We start from the raw sequence: 21,361 nt of genomic DNA on the forward strand, positions 1-21,361 counted from the left end.
ACTGTGCGGTTCTTTTATAAATTCGATATTTGACAGTTGTTTAGCTAACAATCATATGGCCTAATAGGAACAGTCACTACTTCAAATAATGGTGAAACAGCTTTTTTTAGATTAGATTTCCTTTTATTGGGTAAAATGATCATCATACGGACATAGTGTATATGTGAATATGTTTATTACGTTGCGTCAAACCACTGTAGAATTCCCTTTGACATCACAACGTTGGAGAGGATGTCCTCATCGTTTCCACGCAGCGGCTCCCCTCCCCCAAGCCGAGGAAGGCGCAGCTCCTCGCGCATGCGCACTCGCCTCACCGCATCAACTGCTCTACACGAGCGCAGCAAAACCAGAAACCTTCATTTTTTCCCCCTCTCTCGATTTTTGCATTCCTTCCTCTCTAGCCCGACGCAAAGTTGGCCGAGGAGCGGCTTGAAAAGTCATGGAAAAGAAGGCGAGATACGAGAGGACACGGCTCGAGAGGATCAAATTTGACATTGTTCGTCGCTGTTTTTTTTGTTCGTTTTTTTTCTCCTGCCCGTTAATGTCAGTCATTGAGCAAGAATTAAAGTGAAAACATGCTGGTTCTTTTAGATTGTAGTGCGTGAAGCGGTTAGATCGCCATGACATCATGCGGTTAGTATCCAGTGGGCGGGATCTGAGCTGTGAGGGGAGAGGGGCGCAACCGGAGAGTCTTTCCGGCGCCATTAGCCACAAATGTCGCAGAGATGCACATCTACAAAGCTTTTGTATTTTTGTTTTTACATTTCAGGAAGCAATATACACCTTCCCTCTGATCGCATGCAGCAGGACTCGGATTAACGACGATGATCGTCTCATGAAGGCTTTTATGTTGTATTATTTGAGTCCCAGAGTCGACTCGAAACAAGATGGCGCCCGATTTCTTGTTGGAGTGTTGAGCTCGCGCTCCGCTGGGCGGAGGCGCGATTTGCACATGCGCTGTGGTCATTTTTCTGCTGATGTTTTGGTGATTGTGGACAAGCGCAAATATTCGTTATTCGTTTGACAGTACTTTTCCACCATCACGAGGCGCTTTAAAAGCCCCAGGGTATCATAAAGTAAAGTGTTTCGTTGTATAAATAAACAAAACATTCAAGCAAGGGTGTATTGTGTCAAATTGACAACGATTAAACAAACTGGGATGAAAGCAATAGTCTGGCCGGCAAAGCTATTATTGGATCTTTGACCCCATCTAGTGGACAAATTAAGTACACTGACGTTCCCCTGATGTCACGTACAAATTGAAACACCTTTTTTTAAAAATAAAAAACGTCATTACATAATGATTTGCCACTTTATTGCTAATTTTAATCATATACTATTGATAAAACTGAATTACAGTTACACATTATGTCCGCCAGAAAGCGCTAAGCGTACACTTAAAAGACTGCTCCAGAACCGGTGTTCGGCCATTCCGTACTACACAATGCTCAGCGCGCTTGCGTAAGCATCCGCACGCATGCGCACATCGGTTAAAAGTGGCGAGTACTCACTATTTTCGTTTTTATTAAATTTTTTAGAACCTTTTCATTGCCTCAAAAATACTTTTTGAATGTATTACCCTCTCATATCTTTAACCATTGTGTTTTCTGTGTTAGCTTTGAAGCAGTTGACCACATTAGTCACGTAGCGTATTTAACCCTCTTTATTTGATATTACTACATTTCAGTAATTTCTTAAGGCATTTCATTTTTTTTTTTTTTAGAACGTTCTGCCTGTATGCGTCAAAACAAAGCAAGTTTAGAGCGCATGGTAGTACTTTGGGTGTCAAATTCGACTATTGTAAGACGTTTCGCCGATGTAGAAGATTTTGGCAGAACACCGGACTGCTCTTCACAGTCAGCCAATCAGCGCACGTAAACAAACGTGACCACATCTTGTCCAATCAGCGGCGTCTATGTTGGAGAGCACCCGTCTGTTGACTCGGGAAGGTGACTCCATAGCGATATTCGGAAATAATTTCCATTTTATCACGCAAATGCTGTAAAATAGTTATACTTTTACGCCATGTCTTCGTTGGGGAGGATGTTTAGCGTCCTCCGTGGCAGCTCTCAGCTCATTAGACGCGGTCCACGAAGGATAATGACGAGAAAGTAAGTGCGCTGTTAGCCATTGATGCTAACGAGTTACTTTACGGTAGCTGAACGTTGCACGATAATTTCCTTTCGATTATGTTTCGACGATAGACGTCGAATCCATTTGATATTGGTGAAGCTCAAAGTTAAACGTGGATTATACATTGATATCAATGGTTGCTTATGACTTGTAATTGATGGGGGCTTACCTGTCGTAGGGCAGGTGGTGGTCCACACATCGAGCCACAGTACAGGCAATATCCTCAACTCACCAAGAAGCAAAAGTTAGAGTCTGAGTTCATCAGCGGTGCCATGTGGTTCTGGATCCTCTGGCACATGTGGCACGACTCCGATGCAGTGCTGGTAAGCAACAACAATGGCCTCTCGTGCCCGTTTAGGACGGTGATAATTAAGGCAACGTGCGCTCTTCAACTCTAGGGTCATTTTCCTTGGCCCGATGCTTCCCAGTGGACAGACGAGGAGCTTGGAATTCCAGCAGATGACGAGGAATAAACAACACATGTCCTGATTGTACATAAATAAATCATTCTTAAGTTAAGACTTGTTTTCCGTCATCAATAATGCAAAATTCCACATTTTTATTCAATTTATTTACACGCAATTTGGGGGGAAAAAATGCATCACCAGTGTCTCAGCTTGCCAGTGTTTGTATCTTATTTTGTTCTGAACATGAGCAATTTGGGAACCAACACGCATGAACAAAGAAATGCCAGAAGAGGAAAAAAGATGCGGCAACACCAACAAAAGCGACATTTTCAATACACCTGCATGTCATGTGCACGTCAACCTGAGCAGAGCTTAAAGCTACATGGCATCTTTTTAGGATGTCTCTATGAACAAATATTTTGAAGTAGGAGGGGGAAAGAAAAAAAAAAACATGAGAACATCTCCGTCTGCATTCATGACATGGCTGGTGTTTTTTTTTTTTTTTTAATCAAAGGTTCTGTTCATGGCATCATTCCCTGAGAGTCAACAACTGCGAAAATCAGCACTAATTCGAGTGCCTCGCAACCTCCCAGCGCCACAGTGGCTCAGAATACTAGTGGCGTGAGTGGATTGAGGTTTAAAAGAAAAACAAAAACCCGTTCTAGTCGCACAAGGCCCATAAAAACTCAAAACAAAATAAAAACTGGCTATTGGATAAATTGAAAATTAGCAAATCAGCTGCTACACAACAAGATGACAAGCACATCAATGCAAACACGCCACATTTACAGGAAAACAAAGAGAAAACTTCCAAAATAGAATAAAATTGTATCTCTTCAATAATAATAAATACATCCAAATAAAGAAATCACAGATAAAATGAATAAATTAAGTAGAATATTCTTGAGCTTGTCCTTAAGATTCAAACCGACAGAGGGCAGCAATAAGCTTGTAGAAAAAGTGAAGCGTGAAAAAAGCGGGGGGGGGGGGGGAAGCTGCTGCCCTTAGTTTTCATTATTGCTGGTGAGTCTTACAAAGCGTGAGCACCATTTTTTGAAATCCACCACCCAAAATAAAAACCCGTGGCGCCAAAAGTTGTTTGGTAAACCTCATTGTCGTCGTCCTCCGTTTTAATGCCCACAGTCGCTCCTTCCTCCATTTTTTTTTTTAATGGCCGTGACTGTGCTTGTAGTGAAGTGGTGCGTGACCCTGCGTCGTTTGTCCTCTTAGCATCATCATCTTTGAAAAAAAAAAAAATAATCAAAAAGTCTGTTGTTTTCAGACAAAAACGCGACTGTGTCTGTTGATTTTTAAAATCTTGCCCAGTCTCTGCTTGGCGGTGGCCATGCCTTTTTTGGGACGTTTGCCTGAGAAGAAAGAGGACATTGTTGAATAAAAGTCAGGACATTTCAGTCGATAGTTTGATATGATTGCGTCCAACCTTTGGTGGCTTGATTGCTGACGGGCGGGGGGTTGGGGGCGTGCCTCTTGGAGGGGTGCAGAGGCGGCGACATGTCGGGGTCACAGTACTGGTAGTTGTGCTCCGGGCTGGGCAGGCCCCGATTGTCCCAGGCCTCGCTGCTGTTCCCCTGGCTGTCCATGGGACTGGAGTCCCCCTGCTGGCGAGCCGACGGACCCCGAGGGGCGCCGGACGCCCACCAGGGCTCCCCGGGCGAGGCCGCCTTCTCCGGCTCGGAGGGGCACAGCAGGCCCGCCATGGACAACATCCCCTGAATGGCTTCTTCCGTGCTGGGTGAGGTAGGGCGTTCTCTGCGGAAGGAGGCGGCGTTATTTACCCGATGTTCCAGTGACCCTCGCCCGAACTTGGAGTACTCACCGTTTGAGTGTCTTCTGGCGAGGCTGGTCCAGCTCGATGGTGTGTCCTTTCTGCCTTCGCTCGTCTTCCTCGGACTCCTCGTCGGAGGACGACGAAAGCGGCGACGCTTTGCGCTGCGAGAACGGAACGGAAAATGAAGCCCGCGAACGACCTCCGCCTTTGAGCGCGTTCGACATCGACGTACCTGCGTAGGCGCGTCGACGTCCGAATCCTCGTCTGACGCGCACGAGTTTCCGGACGCTTCTTCCCCGAGTTCGCTCTTCACTCTCTCTACTCCTGCTGCAGCAGAAAAAGTTTCAAGTCACAAATCGGCAAACGTGCGCCATCAATTTGGATGTAGCGATACCTACCGACGACTTTTTGGGCATCGGCGTGCGGGCCTCGATTGATTCTGTCTGGCTTGCTCTTGTGAGCTCTTGGGCTTGCCGCGGGCCGTCTCATGTCCCTAAATAAGAAAATATGGCATAAACATTAGTATATTGGCCTATATATTTTTAAAAATGACTGAAAATGAACATCCAATCAAGAGGATTAGCCGTTTTTCCTGACCGTATAATCCTGCCATTGACCAGCATGAGCCTCAGGTGGTTTTCTTCAAGGGACTCCGCGGCGGCGGCCGCTGAAGCCGTGGACGCCTTGTTGAGCTTCCCGCGAACTTTGGTGCAGAACGCCGGATCCTGCGGAGTTGATTCAAAGGTCAGAACTGCCAAAAGGCAACGAGGAACAAGTGTAATCCTCCCTAACCTCCTCTAGGGGTCCCACTTCCAGCCTCTTTAGCACCTCCCTGGTGTGTCTCTCCAGGATGTCCAGGTTAGATGGCGTCCTGGGAATGTGTCGCTGCTGCTCTCTTAAGCGACGGGCGGCGCGGCGGGCCTGCCGCGCCTGGCACAGACGCTCTAGCGTGGCACGGGTGGACGTGCACCCGCTGGAGCCTCCGCAAACGCTTCCCTGAGATTTGAGGGGCTTGATTCCATTGCTCCCATCCTCCTGTGGACCAAGACATACCATATTTTAACACCGAACGTGTCGGCAGCGACGCGCTTATGCGTATCGTCTTTGAAGCTTCGTCATGCTGTAATTACGTCACCCACGTGCCGCTGGTTGGTCTCATTTGAAAGTGCGGAAGTTGATGTCCACACCAGTTTTTATTTGAAGTCAATCGACCAAGTAAAACGGGAGATAATGTCGTTTGAGTTTTATAGTTTTATAGCTGCATGGACCATGTATCTATCTCCATATTTCCGTCATTTCTTGTCCTTTTTCAAAACCGGAAGCAGCACAAAAGACTACATATCCCAAGAGCCGTTGCGATGTCAAGAAGGACGAACCGAATGTGAACATTTTTAATAAATTGCCGAGCGAGGCACCAACTAAGGAAAGGGAGGCATGCGAAGCAAGCAACAGCCGGTTGAATTAAGCGAGCGACTTTGAAACGTGCAGAATGAATCTAAAACTAAATTTAGCGCAAGCTAATGCATTATAGGGTTGTTCCGATCATGTTTTTTTGCTCACGATCCGATCGTTTTAGTTTGAGTATCTGCCGATCCCGATATTTCCCGATCCAATTGCTTTTTTTTTGCTCCCGATTCAATTCCAATCATTCCCGATAATTTTTCCCGATCATATACATTTTGGCAATGCATTAAGAAAAAAATGAATAAAACTCGGACGAATATATACATTCAACATACAGTACATAAGTACTGTATTTGTTTATTATGACAATAAATCCTCAAGATGGCATTTACATTATTAACATTCTTTCTGTGACTTTGTATATTGTGACTAAATATTGCCATCTAGTGTATTTGTTGAGCTTTCAGTAAATGATACTGTAGCCGTTTAACTATTCTGCCCAAATGCATGATGGGAAGTGCAACCATGACTGTGCATATTGGTACCAATTGCTATATCTTCTCTGCGTTGGAAAATAACATAGGGTGTTAAGAAAAAGATCAATTACTACCCATCTTCCCCACATTGCTTCCCACGATATTGCTAATTGTAGGGAGAGGGATTGTAAGGCTTTAGCCAATTAAAAAAAGGCTCCAAAGGCTGCCAAAATTCGCTCTACTCATTTTACGCTGCCTTTTAGGTCTATATATAGGTAAAACAGCGCCCTTACAGATTGAACGCGACAATGCGTGAGTGGGTCGTGCAGCGCGTGCGTAAATTGCGTTAAATATTTTAACGTGATAAATTTTTTAAAAAATTAATTACGGCCGTTAACGGGATAAATTTGATAACCCTACCTGAAGCCTAAACTGAAGACTCTGGATGAGTGTAACATATTATGTCTGTAACGTTAAATACAATTAGAAAACGATTTTATAAAAAAATTTTTTTAATTTTTTAAAAAAAAGGCATGTCCGATATTTTTTTGCCGATTCCGATACTTTGAAAATGATGTGATCGGACCCGATCGATCATCTCTAATGCATTATTTCATTAACTCAAGGAACAAGATGAGCCGTATTTGTCGTTGTTTTCTTCGGATGAATCGGCGTCTCGGCGAGTAGAAGTGACAGCAGCGCGCAAACCGCGAAAGAGTAGGCTGTGTGACGTTGTGTGTGTGACGCAGCTCCGTGACCTGTTCAAGAAGAAGCTTTATTGAGTGCACAAAAAAGAAAAAAAAAAAAATTGGGTCGCATGCCTGAAAAATTTGAATTGAACTGAACTACTTGCAGTGTTGTCAGTAACGCGTTACTGTAATCTGATTACTTTTTTCAGTAACGAGTAATCCAACGCGTTCATTTTTCTACACCAGTAATCTAATTAAAGTTAGTCTCCTTAGTGCCTCTGCGTTACTATTTTCCCATTGCCTCATAACCTATGTAAAATGAAGATTATTGTAGTCATGTAAGAAGAGCATTTTGAATAGAAAAGGCTAAAGTAAAAGGTTCCCGGTACGTGTTTCCATGACAACCTGTTAGCTATTTCCTGTTTTTGTCTCGTGTCACATGTGTTGTGGGCAATGTCAGTAATGCGTTACTGTAATCTGACAATAAATACATAATAATAACAATATTTTAAAATTAAATTTATTTTTATATTTAAAAAACAATCTGACAATAATTTTCCCTAGATTTTACTAGCACCGTAATTTTCGCACTATAAGGCGCACCTGACTATAAGCCGCCACCCACCAAATGTGACAAGAAAACGGCATTTGTTCATAGATAAGCCGCACTGGACTATAAGCTGCAGCTGTCCTCACTGTATTATGGGATATTTACACCAAAATATATTAGCAAATAACACTTCATTAGACAGCGGCATCATATGACGGTCAGAAGACCAAATAAACCACCATGAACCTTTTAATTAATTGGCTGCAATGCTTCAAGAAGCTTCATTTAGCCATCACTGCTTCCTTGGGGGAGACAGTCAACCTTTCATGCCACATGCTGTCAACACTGTTGTTGTCCATCATGCCTCCTAGCATGCATTGCAGCGCAACAGATGTAAATAACATTCAAAATTCATGTTCTTTGCTAATTATTTATTCAGTTACTGTTCCTGTTTGTTTAAATAATTGCTAGTTGCGGTATTTGGTAACAGTATTTGACTGTGGCGTCATAAGACTATCATTAGACAATTAGACATAATTATGACATGACACTGTCATGAGCATTAACGAATGCCTATAACAGTTATCATTCAGTTTTATTCGGGAAATGATCTCACTCTGGAATGGATGTAAAAGATCCGAGCGGGACAGAAATGGAGTTGGGAACATAATTTGCTGGATGACACTTAATGACATCTGTCATAAGCATTCAGTAATGCCCATGATAGTGTCATGTCATAATTACTATGGTCTTATGACAGTCTTATGACGCCGCTGTCAAATAAAGTGTTACCAAATACCATAACAAGCAATTATTGAAACTGGAACAGTAAATGAATCAATAATTAAACAAAAGAACATGAATTTTGATTGTTACTTACATCTGTAGTGCTGCAATGCATGCTAGGAGGCATGGGTTGCCTATTAACACAAATAAATCAACAAATAAGCCGCACTAGACTATAAGCCGCAGGATTCAAAATGAAATAAAAAAAGTAGCGGCTTATAGTCCGGAAATTACGGTAAATTTGGGGTGCGCGTTATACATGGGTGCGCCTTATATTCGGGAAATTACGGTAACTGAAAATCAACAGGTAAATGACCTTAAATGGCCCAAAATTACTCATTGCCTGGCATTGGCTGCCACTGACGGCCATAGACGTTCAATCCGTTTGAAGTGGGAGGGATGGCAGCGAATGAACGAATGTTCATTCGCTGCCACCCTCCCACTTCAAATGGATTGGACGTCTACTAGTGATAAACTCATTCCAATTCACAGCAGAAGCTTGTTTTTCTGTTTATTAGTATAAATATTATCAAGCTTCAAAACGGTTGGTCGAGCATGTTTGGTTGTCAATGGGACATCAACAATACAAATTTTGAAAAAAACATTTTAGGATTTTTTTTGTCTTTTTAGGTCCAAAATGTGGATTATAATTGGTCAGTGAAGAAAACAACAGTTTGGACATGAAGTTCAAAGGTGTCCTGAAAAAAGGGACCCAACTTGGCCATTGTGAATTTTTTTTTTTCTTTGAAATATAAAGGCAACATCAAATGCATGCAAATTCGGCCAAAATAGGCTTAGGTGTTAAAGGGTTAAAGTATAATTTAGAGGCAAAATTCAGTACTTTTTATTTAAAGATGCACACTTCCTTCTTACCTCTAGGTGTCGTATTTCCTTGGTGAGCTCCTTAATGAGATGGTTTGGCCTGATGTTATCCGGGACCTCGCTGTTGGGTTGCGTCACCTGGTCACGACCAAAAGCATCAAGTGAGATGACAGTCTTTGGAGGAACCCGGCGTCAAGAACTCACCTCTCTCTTCAGCCAGGTCTTCAGTGCGCAAATTAAAGCCTTGACACCTTCCGTTAGATACGTCGGAGGCGGTCGCGTGTCTTCTCGAAGCTCTGCCGAATGAGAACGGTTCATTTTATGCATCAAATTTCCTAAAAAAAAATCTCTCTTGCAACTCACCCTTGAGCGTTTCCAGAAGATTCTTGGCCACGTACCAGCAGATGGCCTCAAAGTAAGGAAACTTGAAGAGGTCGGGCGTTTTCAGACGACGCTCCATTTCATAACACCTGGCCAATCGCATGCGTTATTAATAGAGATGTCGGTATCGGAATCGGCAAAAAAATATCGGACATGCCTTTTTTTAATATATATATTTTTTTAAATTAAATCGTTTTCTAATTGTATTTAACGTTACAGACATAATGTATTACACTTATCCAGAGTCTTTAGTTTAGGCTTAAGGTAGGGTTATCAAATTTATCCCGATAACGGCGGTAATTAATTTTCTAAAAAAATGTATCACGTTAAAATATTTAACGCAATTAATGAATGCGCTGCACGACCCACCCACGCATTGTTGCGCTCAATCTGTAATGGAGCCGTTTCACCTATATAGAGAGACAAAAGGCTGCGTTAAATGAGTAGAGTGAATTTTGGCAGGCTTTGGAGCATTTTTTAATTGGTTAAAGCCTTACAATCCCTCTCCCTACAATTAGAAATATCGTGGGAAGCAAGGTAGTAATTGATCTTTTTCTTAACACCCTATGTTATTTCCCAACGCAGAGAAGATATATCAATTGGTACCACGGCGCACAGTCATGGTTGCACTTCCCATCATGCATTTGGGCATGGCTACAGTATCATTTACTGAAAGCTCAACAAATACACTCGATGACAATATTTAGTCACAATATACAAAGTCACATTTATCCTTTAAGAATTACAAGTCTATCTATCCGTGGATCCCTCTCACAGAAAGAATGTTAATGTAAATGCCATCTTGAGGGTTTATTGTCATAATAAACAAATACAGTACTTATGTACTGTATGTTGAATGTATATATTCGTCCAAGTTTTATTCATTTTTTTCTTAATGCATTGCCAAAATGTATATGATCGGGAAAAACTATCGGGAATGATTGGAATTGAATCGGGAGCAAAAAAAAGCAATCGGATCGGGAAATATCGGGATCGGCAGATACTCAAACTAAAACGATTGGGAGCAAAAAAACATGATCGGAACAACCCTAGTTATTACACTTGAATTTAACACTTTAATAATGCGTGATTACCTGAGCTGCATGCCAATGTTGAGGTTGTGTAGGAAGTTGCCGCCGAACGCCATGCAATCCTGAGAGGTGAGGACAGCGTGGATCCAACCTGTGGGAGGCGCCAGAGTACTTAACTCGTTCCCTGTTCGTGTTCGTGACATGTCCTGCAAGCGAAGCGGTTAGGGAAGCCTACCTGTCGGGATTAGCAATGTAGTTCCCTGCGGTACCACGCACTTGTAGCATTTATCCACTTTGTCCCCGAAGAACACCTCGCTCTGATTGGGCGAGGAGCTCCAGGCTTCGTAAAGCGCCAAGTTGGCGGGCGTGGGCCTGATCAGGTAGAACACCTTCTCGCCCTGATGGGGATCAAAAATGGTTAATTTCCTTGATTTAGTGGGCGTTGCGTCTTGAGAGTGTTTCCCCCCGCTCACCCAGAGGACGTGGTACCACACGGACGTTCCCCCAAAGTCGATATGGAAGTCGGTGTAGCTGTCTTTGACGCCCATCAGGCAGTACTTCTGCACAAATGGCTTGGGGAAGAAGGAGTCGTCGGGCCAGTAGTTTTCCACCCAAGACATTTTCCGAGCCACGTCGGGTACTTCCACCAGTTTGGACATCCTCAAGAGGCAACAAAATCGTTCATTTCCACTCCCGTATTTTAGGGACGACGACCAAACAGGGAACGGCACTCACTTGGTGTCGGAGAACTCCAGACTGATGAGATTGAGAACTTTGGGCCGGTGCGGGCTAGTGAAATACTTGATGAACTGGCTGAGCTTCATCTTGGTATCGGCTTGGCGCGCCACGTCGATCACGTCGATCACTTTGTCGCCACCTGCGGTCGATTAACGCCGTTTTGTTACTCAACCATTTCGCTGCGTAAACCCTTTTGCTAGAGATGTCCCGATCGATCGGGATGCCGATCACGTCATTTTCAAAGTATCGGAATCGGCAAAAACATATCGGACATGCCTTTTTTAAATATATATATATATATTTTAATTAAATCGTTTTCTAATTGTATTTAACATTACAGACATATTGTGTTACACTCTTCCAGAGTCTTTATTTTAAGCTTAAAGTGCCTGTGACACGAAAAAGCATGTTTATTTCATAATACACGCGGTATTTTATGCTCCTGAATGATATGGACCGCTTGGATGTGTGTGGAAGCGATCGCTATATTTATTTAGTTTTTTGAATCCCGCGCCAGGAAAATGAGTGACTTCCGGCTTCGGTCTTGCATTGAGGAGGAGGGCGCTGTGACGTGTACGGTAGAAGACGTCCTCTTCACACTACAGTGTACTGTTGTGTATGAGGACGAAGGATTCAGCTGATTTTGCGGATTAATACGTTTATTTTTCGCATCACGCCAGCCAAACGGCTGCAGAAAAATCATTCTGTATGAGGGAGAGGCGTATGCGCCTTTTTGGAGTTTCAAAAGGTTCCCATTCACCGTGGATATTTACTGTGGGACCATTGGACTTACGAGGAAGTGAGTAAACATCTTGTTTTGTATTATGTCAAATACGAATACAGCGATTACAAAGTAAACACTACAAACTTCCTTTAAATGAAGGACTACTTACGTTTGATCATTGATAGGCATGTAAAAAGCTCTCCTAATGCATTAGCAGCAGCACGTTAGCTGCGTTAGCTCCAGCCACCCTCCTCCGGGGAACGAACTGTAAATTGCTCTCCGCCGGGCGGTTTGCCGATCCGCTAAGACATTCGACAACCGGGTCGTCATGTCAAATAATCCAGGATAGCTTTGTGTGATTTTCCGCTTTGAAGACTTTGAAACATCACTCGGTTCGGGTTAGCATGTCAGCTAGCTGTCACTCCTTCTGGTTTGTTTACATTCTCCGAAGCCGGGGAAGGGAAATGACATATGTCCGATTTAGGTGTCATAAAATATCGTTCGGGAGGTGCGACAGTAAAGGTGAAGTCGACAGTTTTGACCATTATGTAGTAATTTTGCCATGTCGTCTTGAATAAATGGATTTTTATTATTTCATACTCCATTTAGCACAAGATTGTTATTTGTCTTGACCATGCCATTTATTTAGCAATTGGGGAAAATACTTGGATAAAAAGAATATCCTGTAAAAATATGGAAGTAAAGAGACAGAAACAATGACATTTTGCCGCTCTCTTCGTCGCGTTTTCCTCATTGTGAATAGTTCCCCCTCGACGGGCTGACTGGTCCTTCTCAAGCCATTTATATAGCTATTGGGGAAAAATACTTACATAAAAAGAATATCCTGTAAAAATATTGGAGTAGAGAGACTGAAACAATGACATTTTGCGGCTCTCTTCGTCGCGTTTTCCTCGTTCTGAACAATTCCCCCTCAATGGGCTGAATAGTAAAACCGAGGAGCCCAGTCTACCGCTGACGTCATCCACCTGTTGGGGACGCTAAAGCCCTATAATGGTAGGCGTGGCTAACCGGCAGATTAAAAGACTAATTTCTCGTCATCTGCGCTTTGCTAAATTGTTGTATATAGTCGAATCGTCTCAAAATATGATTCTAATTCACATAATAATGCCATTTTAGACTTTTTTTCTGGTGTCATATGCTCTTTAATGTAGGCGAGAATTAACATTTTTTACATTTTTCACGTTACAATATTTAACGCAACTAAGCATGCGCTGCACGACACACTCACGCATTGTCGCGTTCAATCTATAATGGCGCCATTTTACCCATACAGTATACAGAGCTAAAAGGCAGCGTAATGTGAGTAGAGAGAATTTTGGCAGCCTTTGGAGCCTTTTTTTAAATGGCTAAAGCCTTACAATCCCTCTCTCAACGATAAGAATAATCGTGGAAAGCAATGCGGGGAAGAAAGGTAGTAGTTGAGCTTTTTCTTAACACCTTATGTTATTTCCCAACGCAGAGAAGATATATCAATTGGTACCACTACGCACATTCATTGGTGCACTTCCCATCATGCATTTGGGCAGAACAGATGGCTGCAGTATCATTTACTGAAAGCTCAGCAAATACACTAGATGGCAATATTTAGTCACAATATACAAAGTCACATATATCCTTTAAGAATTACAAGTCTTTCTATCTGTGGATCCCTCTCACAGAAAGAATGTTAATAATGTAAATGCCATCTTGAGGATTTATTGTCATAATAAACAAATACAGTACTTATGTACTGTATGTTGAATGTATATATTCGTCCGAGTTTTATTCATTTTTTTCTTAATGCATTGCCAAAATGTATATGATCAGGAAAAATTATCGGGAATGATTGGAATTGAATCAGGAGCAAAAAAAAAAAAGCAATCAGATCGGGAAAAATCGGGATCGGCAGATACTCAAACTAAAACGATCGGCATCGGATCGGGAGCAAAAAAACATGATCGGAACAACCCTAGCGAAAACTGATTCGGCAGACATTTATTAACCAGTTCAACCCAATTGTCAATTACCATCAGTGTTGTTTTTGGCAACCCTATGAATTTTCGTCTCAGTCTTTTGGACGATAATACTCATCTTAGTCATATTTTAGGCTAGGTTCATACTACAGGTCTTAATGCACGAATCCGATTTTTTCGTGTTTTTCCGACTCAAGTCAGGCATTAACTTGACAGGACAAGTCGCATAGAACTGGACCATTTCAAATCCGATCTGGGTCACTTTCGTATGTGGTTCAAATCCGATCTGGGCCAAATTTTTTCAGAACGCAACTGGCGGTCTGAACTGTAAAGACTACCAAATCGGATTTCATGCAGCAATTACGCCCGCAAAGAGCAAGAGGCACGGACGACGGCAGCCACTAAAACGATCGGGATCAGATCGGGAGCAAAAAAAAACATGATCGGAACAACCCTACCTTTTACTCCCCCCGAGGCTAAACAAACGCGAGGCTAACATCTGTGACGCCGCAAATCACACCGGGGCGACATGTAGGGCTCTGCAGCTGCTTGTCCAACTTTCCCTGTGAAGACTCACCGTTTATTGCCTCAGCACACGCAAAAACACATGCGGCCCAGCTGGCCTGTGTTTGCTAACAGACAGACAACAGCTGGAATGCCAAAAAAGACAAAAGGGCTCGAAAGATTTGGGTCCAGACAGGCGCCAAGCTAAAGTTCTTAAGGCCACATCCACTGCATGTGCAGCGATATTGAAAAAAAAAGATGCAATTCGACACCCAAGTGTCTGCTTCTAACACCTGTGCTTAGCGTTCAATAGTGCTAGTGCTGGGGGGGTTTGGAAAGAGTCATGTGAACTTTTAAGGTCCACGCAGCGGCGGAAGGCGGGTTAATGGGTTTGTAACAGGAGCCGGCAAACGGCATGGTCAAACAGAGGGCAGGCGTCTATCAGCTACAGAAATGAGACTTACCCACGTACTGCTCCACGTTCCGCACGCCGAACGTGGGCGGTGGCAGCTTGAGGCCCAGGCCCTCCATTTCGGTGACCACGATGGGTTGGCGGAAGCCGGAGCGCTCCAGGAATTTGGGAGTCACCTGCTCTCCGCGCATGCGCGTCATGATTTCTTCGCCGCTGGAAACAGAATTTAAAATCGTCAACTCCCCTAACCAATTCGATGCATTTTTAGAAGTAAAAAAACTCATCAGCCATTTCTTCAAAGACATTTAAGGTTCGATTAATTTTGACTTTTTGTTGCTTGTGATTTCCACAACACAAAATGGTCAACTCCCCTAACCAATTCAATGCATTTTAGTGTATGGAGTTTTTTTGCTTGCATTTCTTCATAAACATCAAAGATTTGCTTGATTTAGACTTTTTAATGCTTGTGGTTTCCACAACACAAAATGGTCAACTCCCCTAACCAATTAAATGATTTTTAGCGTATGAAGCTTTTTGCTTGTATTTCTTCATAAACATCAAAGATTCACTTGATTTTGACATTTTAATGGTTGTGATTGCGATTTCCTTGCCACTGGAAACAGAATTTAAAATGGTCAACTCCCCTAACCAATTCGATGCATTTTTAGAAGTAAAAAACATCATCAGCCATTTCTTAAAAGACATTTAAGGTTCGATTGATTTTGACTTTTTGTTGCTTGTGATTTCCACAACACAAAATGGTCAACTCCCCAAACCAATTCAATGCATTTTAGTGTATGGAGTTTTTTGCCTGCATTTCTTCATAAACATCAAAGATTCGCTTGATTTTGACTTTTTAATGCTTGTGATTTCCCTGCCGCTGGAAACAGAATTTAAAATGGTCAACTCCCCTAACCAATTCGATGCATTTTTAGAAGTAAAAAACCTCATCAGCCATTTCTTCAAAGACATTGAAGGTTCGATTGATTTTGACTTTTTGTTGCTTGTGATTCCCACAACACAAAATGGTCAACTCCCCTAACCAATTCGATGCATTTTAGCGCATGGAGTTTTTTGCTTGTATTTCTTTAACATTTAAAGTTTGCTGGATTTTGACTTTTTAATGCTTGTGCTTGCAATTTCCTCACCACTGGAGACAATACAAAATGGTCAACTCCCCACACCAATTCAATGCATTTTAACATTTTTTTTGCTTGCATTTCATAAAACATTTAAGGTTTGCTTGATTTTTACTTTTTAATGCTTGGGATTTCCATAACACAAAATGTTCAACTCCCCTAACCAATTCATTGCATTTTAGAGAATGGAGTTTTTTTCTTTATTTCTTCAATAACATTTAAGGTTCGCTTGATTTTGACATTTTAATGCTTGTGATCACCTCACCACTGGAAACAATACAAAATGGTCAACTCCCCTAACCAATTCAATGCATTTTACTATATGGAGTTTTTTGCCTGCAGTTAACTTTAAGATTTGCTTGATTTGACTTTTTAATGCTTGTGATTTTCACAACACAAAATGGTCAACTCCTCTAACTAATTCAGTGCTTTTTAGCATATGAAGTTTTTTGCTTGTATTTCTTCATAAACATCGAAGATTCGCTTGATTTCAACTTTTCAATGCTTGTACCTGTGATTTTCTTGCCGCTGGAAACAATTGAATATGGTCAACTCCCTTAACCCATTCGATGCATTTTAGAAGCAAAAACCTTTGTAAGCTATTTCTTCGAAGACATTTAAGGTTCAATAGATTTTGACTTTTTATTGCTTGTGCCTTTGATTTCCTCACCACAAAAATGTTCAACTCCCCTAACCAATTCATTGCATTTTAGAGTATGAAGTGTTTTTTCTCTTATTTCTTGGATAACATTAAAGGTTCACTTGATTTAGACATTTTAATGCTTGTGATTTCCTCACCGCTGGAAACAGAATACAAAATGGTCAACTCCCCTAACCAATTCGATGCATCTTAGCGTATGAAGTTGTTTGTATTTCGTCATGAACATCGAAGGTTGACTTGATTTGAACTTTTTAATGCTTGTGCTTGTGACTTTCTTGCCGTTGGAAATTGAATACAAACTGGTCAAGTCCCCAACCAATTCAATGCATTTTAGCGTATCAGATTTTTTGCTTTTATTTCTCCATAAATATTGACGGTTCGCTTGATTTTGACTTTTCAGTGCTTGTGGTTTCCTCGCCGCTGGAAACGAATTGATTTCCACAACACAAAATGGTCAACTCCCCTAACAGATTCAATGCATTTTAGCATATGAAATTTTTTTTTGGTTTGCATTTCTCCACAAACATTTAAGGTTCACTTGCTTTGGACTTTTTAATGCTTGTGTTTATTTTTTTGCTATTTAGCACGTCCAGCTGCTTGTTTACCTTGCAAAGGTCCTGCTCTGCAGCTCCTTGACAAACACGGGGGTGCCTGCTTGCACCGGTTTGGCTCCATCGGGTTCCGTGTAATCATGGCGGTGCCAATTTTTTCGCTTTTTCACTAAGGACAAAAAGAAAATATGAAAACAATCTGTGTTTTAAAACAACAACGGAAAAAAAGGAGAATACTAACTTAGGGAGGGTCCATGTAGGACGTCACAGTTGGGGCAGTGGTAAACATCAATATCCACGGCTTGGTGCTCTTCCACATGTACGCAGCTGCAAAAAAAAGATTAAATATAATTATGGTGTATGACAGATGGATAGAAGCAAATATCAGAAGAGAGTCAAATGACAAGGCGTGCATTTGAAAGCCACTTTTGTGGCTGGATTACAGTGATGAAGATGTCCCGGCCTGACCTAAAATGGCTGCTAGTTGAAAATAAACGCTTGGCTCTGTGACTTGGCCCGAAGGCATTTTCAACGCAAACCCAGATTAAGAACGCATCAGTCACTCTTAGCGGGAGGGGGAAGATGGCTGGTGCGCTTGCTAAATGCTTTTATCTACTTGCAGGAAAGTGTAAAAAGGGAAGACAAGAGCAGGAGGGGCATTAAGAGCTCAGGAAGTGGAGGCATCCTGTGAATTCTCCACATTTGCGACGTGAATCGCGTCCCCGGATGACTCTGGCGTAAGCGTTTTGAGGCCAGATGCGCTCCCCGCCCTCCCGCCTCAGCGCGTGACTTGGAAGGACACGTTAGCGGCGTTTGGCTGTAGTATTCAGCTCATGTTTCCACCATGTGCTCGCTCGGAGGAAAGCATGACTCACGCCGCGCGACCTCGGCTGACTTTTGTGCGGCTCCCGAGCGAAAATTGGGCTGGGGAAGTGCGGGGGCGCGATAATTTCCTGCCTCCCACGAGATGAGGTGTTGCATCATACGTTGACGTCATCTGGAAACACGCGTGGCAATGTTAGCTTATTTGTTGACTTTACGCCTCGATTTCAAACATTTGGGATCGGCGTGCCTCGACGGAGGCCCGATTATTCAACGGATTCTTCCTTACGGGTGGAGATGAACACTTGGCTTGGATTCAGTCCACTTCCTGTCATCGGGGCCCTCCTTCCTGTGTGGTGTATTCATTAGCGCGCGCTGTGAGAAGGCTTCATTGTCCGCAGTGGGGCACAAAAGGAGGAGGCGGGCAATGCTATTAATTTAAGTGGTAAATAAGCACCCCATATAAGACGGGGTACGCCCACGTACGAGGGGGGGCTTCCTCGCTAATGATAAGTCCAGCTTTGATCACGTTTCAGCGCCATTGACGGAGACCTCTATCGCCGTCAAATCACAGATACTCATCCCCGGCTTCGATTTGTCTTGGCAGCCCTCCTGACGCCGTTACGCAATCGCTTGCTGTTATTTCAAAAGAAAACGCTTTGTTGTATTCCGAAGCGTTGCCGTGGCGACGCACCCACGCTCACGCAAAGCAGACCGCGACGCCGAGGTGACGCGACTGAGGTGACAAAAGTTTACGGGAGTGTGCCGGTGAACCTGATAGTTGACATACACGCGCATAATTTGGTTGCATAACAGCGAGTGATGGGAAGTACTGATAACAGTCTGACTAATGCGGGCGGAAGCAGGAGTTGCTGAGAAATACATACTAACAAAAGGGTGACAAAAATGCTGACTGGGACTAAAAATGTCAAACGAAAACACGACAGAGCCAGAAATTCCATTCACAATATCACAATTGAGATTATTAAAGCAATGGAGCCTTATTTTAGCGTTAAAAATTACCTTTAAGTTTTAGAAAGTGCAAATACTGCAATTCAGTTGAACACAATGTGAAATTTAAGAATGTTATCATTTGTTGACATCCTACTTTAACAATTTACAGACCATACATGTTGTAGTAGTTTTCAAAACAAACATTTAATATGTTGTGTAGTTTTCAAAACAAACATTTAATCAAAAACCCATTTTCAGCAATAACAGGGAGGGCGAGTCAGACGTCTATCTAGCTTTCCGTTCAAAAACGTGCGGTTTTTAAGTGCGGCGCAGTACCAATCTCCGCCTTTAGGCGCCCCCTCGGCTCGGCCATGTGCCTCAAAAAGGGGATTTAAATTTCTCAAGCTGTCAATCAAAAGCGCCACCATAATAACAAGGTCCTTGTTCACAAACGTCGCCTTTCCCGTCACCCGGCTCGCCCTAAACGCAACCCAATAAGCTCGGTTGGTCATAAACGGTGTAAAAATGTTGCTTGGGAGCAGAATAAGAGCGAGCCACGTTTAACAATAGGGGAAGTTACTCGAAGAGTGGGCGAATGTAAATCCCTTTTAAAGTACGGCGGCGTCACCTTGATTAACCCGACTCACACGATGACCCATTTCCATTAAACAAATAGAAAAAGGAGAAGCACAATCGATTGCTTTTGACCCTTGAACACGCTGCCTTTGTAGGTGACGGCGCTCTTGACTGACAACAGCACTAGACCCCAAATTAGAGAATAAAACAACTTGTACCAAATCTCTCTTTTGTCTCCAACCATCCCCATCAGTAGAAATACACGTAACAAACATTGTCCTATCACTTGGTCCTTTCAGATAGGATTAAACCCACTTCCCGGGGAACGCAATCGCACTTTCTTGGCTGAACTCGCGTCAATAGACGATTTAAAGCCCCCCTACAGCTAAGCTAACTTAGCCACCGGTCCACCGCTCGGTAAACCGTCGCCTTTCCTCGAACGACCTGGTGTATTTATCCCCCGAAACGGAGCCCGGCCGCGAGAAATCACTTAAACCCGCGTACCTGCCATGGAACCAGTCCTTGCAGGTGTCGCACTCGATCATAAACCGGCTCACGTCGTAGGGCTGCCGGCAGACACAGTAGAGCGGGGCCGCCGCCATCTTGCTACTGTCCCCAAACAACGCAGGAAGGATTGCGGGGCGGAGACTTGAGCTTCGACGGCCGGAAATTGCCGAAGCGGAGCCGAGTCCACACGAAACAAAGACCGAACAACGTAAACACAAACACTCCCTGGATGAGAGAGCAAAAGTGCAACTTTTCTGATGTGTAGGTGATCATTTCGCAGCCACAAGGACGGATAAACCCTTGTACGCATATTTTTAATCAAACCCGTTTTGATAACGACGTTACAGCGCTTTTATCAACGTCATGAATAGGATGACTCAGTTCATTCTGAACTGTTACTTTCTTCAATTGTTGACGTGCCAAACGATCTGTTTACGAAACGCAGTGGACAAATCATGAACGAGACAATACAAATAAATCCCCCTACTGCGACGTCACTATGGAACGTGCCTGACATGATCTACGTGCCTGTGGGGGAAATAGCAATGGGGTTGCGCCCCCAACCCCCAAAAGCTTCTCGAAATAAGATCTACAACACACAACTGCCATGTAAATACAAAATCAGTCTTTAAATATTACCCTGAATCCACTTTTTAATATTCCCAGCTTTTTGCAAAAACGTTAACAAAACAAGTGTGGTCAATTTTGAAACGTAAACAAACATGGTTGTACTAAAGTGCATCATTTTTTTTCTAGCGTTGTCTCCCTCTTGTGGCCAATATGAGTTACTACTGCACATGACTTCGCAACAAGGACACATTCTAATTTTGGAAAACGAAAAACGGAAAAGGAGCCTACTTCCGTTTTTAATTTTTTTAATGTGGTTAGCAAAAAACGAGAAAAGAATCGACTCCCTGTTTCCCAATCAAACACTGGAAATTCAAAAACGGAAAACGACCCTTGACCCGTTTTATTAGTTTATTAGTATTAGTTTATTGAACTGAAGTGGAAAAACAAAATGCGACAAATATTTTGTTCTTCTTATTACAAATACAATGCGGCTGCAACGGGGCCTCTCGTATAATAATAATAAGAATGTCTGCCGGGCGATGCCTCATTTTAAAACCGAACTTGGTGGAATACAAATATTGGGAGTATTTTGTTTTTCGATTTATGTTCAATAAACCTGTATTGAAAAACGGATCATGGCTCGCTTTCCGTTATTGCATTATCACTTTTTAATCAGGAAACAGGAGACGATTCATTTCTCGTTTTTTGTTAACACACATACAGTGGGGCAAATAAGTATTTAGTCAACCACCAATTGTGCAA

The 21,361-nt window shown here is 42.7% G+C and overlaps 2 protein-coding genes across 3 annotated transcripts; one reads left to right on the top strand and one right to left on the bottom strand.

Moving 5' to 3' along the window:
- Positions 1 to 1,799: 1,799 nt before the first annotated feature.
- Positions 1,800 to 2,652, top strand: ndufb2 (NADH:ubiquinone oxidoreductase subunit B2). Its single transcript, XM_057855637.1, has 3 exons — positions 1,800 to 2,111; positions 2,312 to 2,456; positions 2,532 to 2,652. Exons 1-3 carry the CDS (start codon positions 2,026 to 2,028, stop codon positions 2,604 to 2,606), a joined length of 306 nt encoding a protein of 101 aa, XP_057711620.1. The 5' UTR covers positions 1,800 to 2,025; the 3' UTR covers positions 2,607 to 2,652.
- Positions 2,653 to 2,745: 93 nt separating this feature from the next.
- kdm7aa (lysine (K)-specific demethylase 7Aa) lies at positions 2,746 to 20,196 on the bottom strand. Of its 2 annotated transcripts, none has more exons than XM_057855627.1 (18): positions 20,027 to 20,196; positions 17,412 to 17,497; positions 17,225 to 17,339; positions 14,872 to 15,032; positions 11,204 to 11,345; positions 10,942 to 11,128; positions 10,704 to 10,866; positions 10,532 to 10,619; positions 9,420 to 9,526; positions 9,261 to 9,352; positions 9,108 to 9,194; positions 5,122 to 5,364; positions 4,927 to 5,054; positions 4,728 to 4,822; positions 4,562 to 4,653; positions 4,378 to 4,490; positions 3,982 to 4,310; positions 2,746 to 3,907 (listed from the first exon to the last, which is right to left on the bottom strand). In XM_057855627.1, exons 1-18 carry the CDS (start codon positions 20,122 to 20,124, stop codon positions 3,819 to 3,821), a joined length of 2,415 nt encoding a protein of 804 aa, XP_057711610.1. In that variant the 5' UTR covers positions 20,125 to 20,196; the 3' UTR covers positions 2,746 to 3,818. The 2 variants fall into 2 exon arrangements, with proteins under 2 accessions (XP_057711610.1, XP_057711609.1); XM_057855626.1 differs by having other exon boundaries at positions 4,562 to 4,656.
- Positions 20,197 to 21,361: the final 1,165 nt, after the last annotated feature.

This window comes from Corythoichthys intestinalis, chromosome 13, assembly GCF_030265065.1.
Source record: "Corythoichthys intestinalis isolate RoL2023-P3 chromosome 13, ASM3026506v1, whole genome shotgun sequence".
NCBI classification, from domain to species: Eukaryota; Metazoa; Chordata; class Actinopteri; order Syngnathiformes; family Syngnathidae; genus Corythoichthys; species Corythoichthys intestinalis.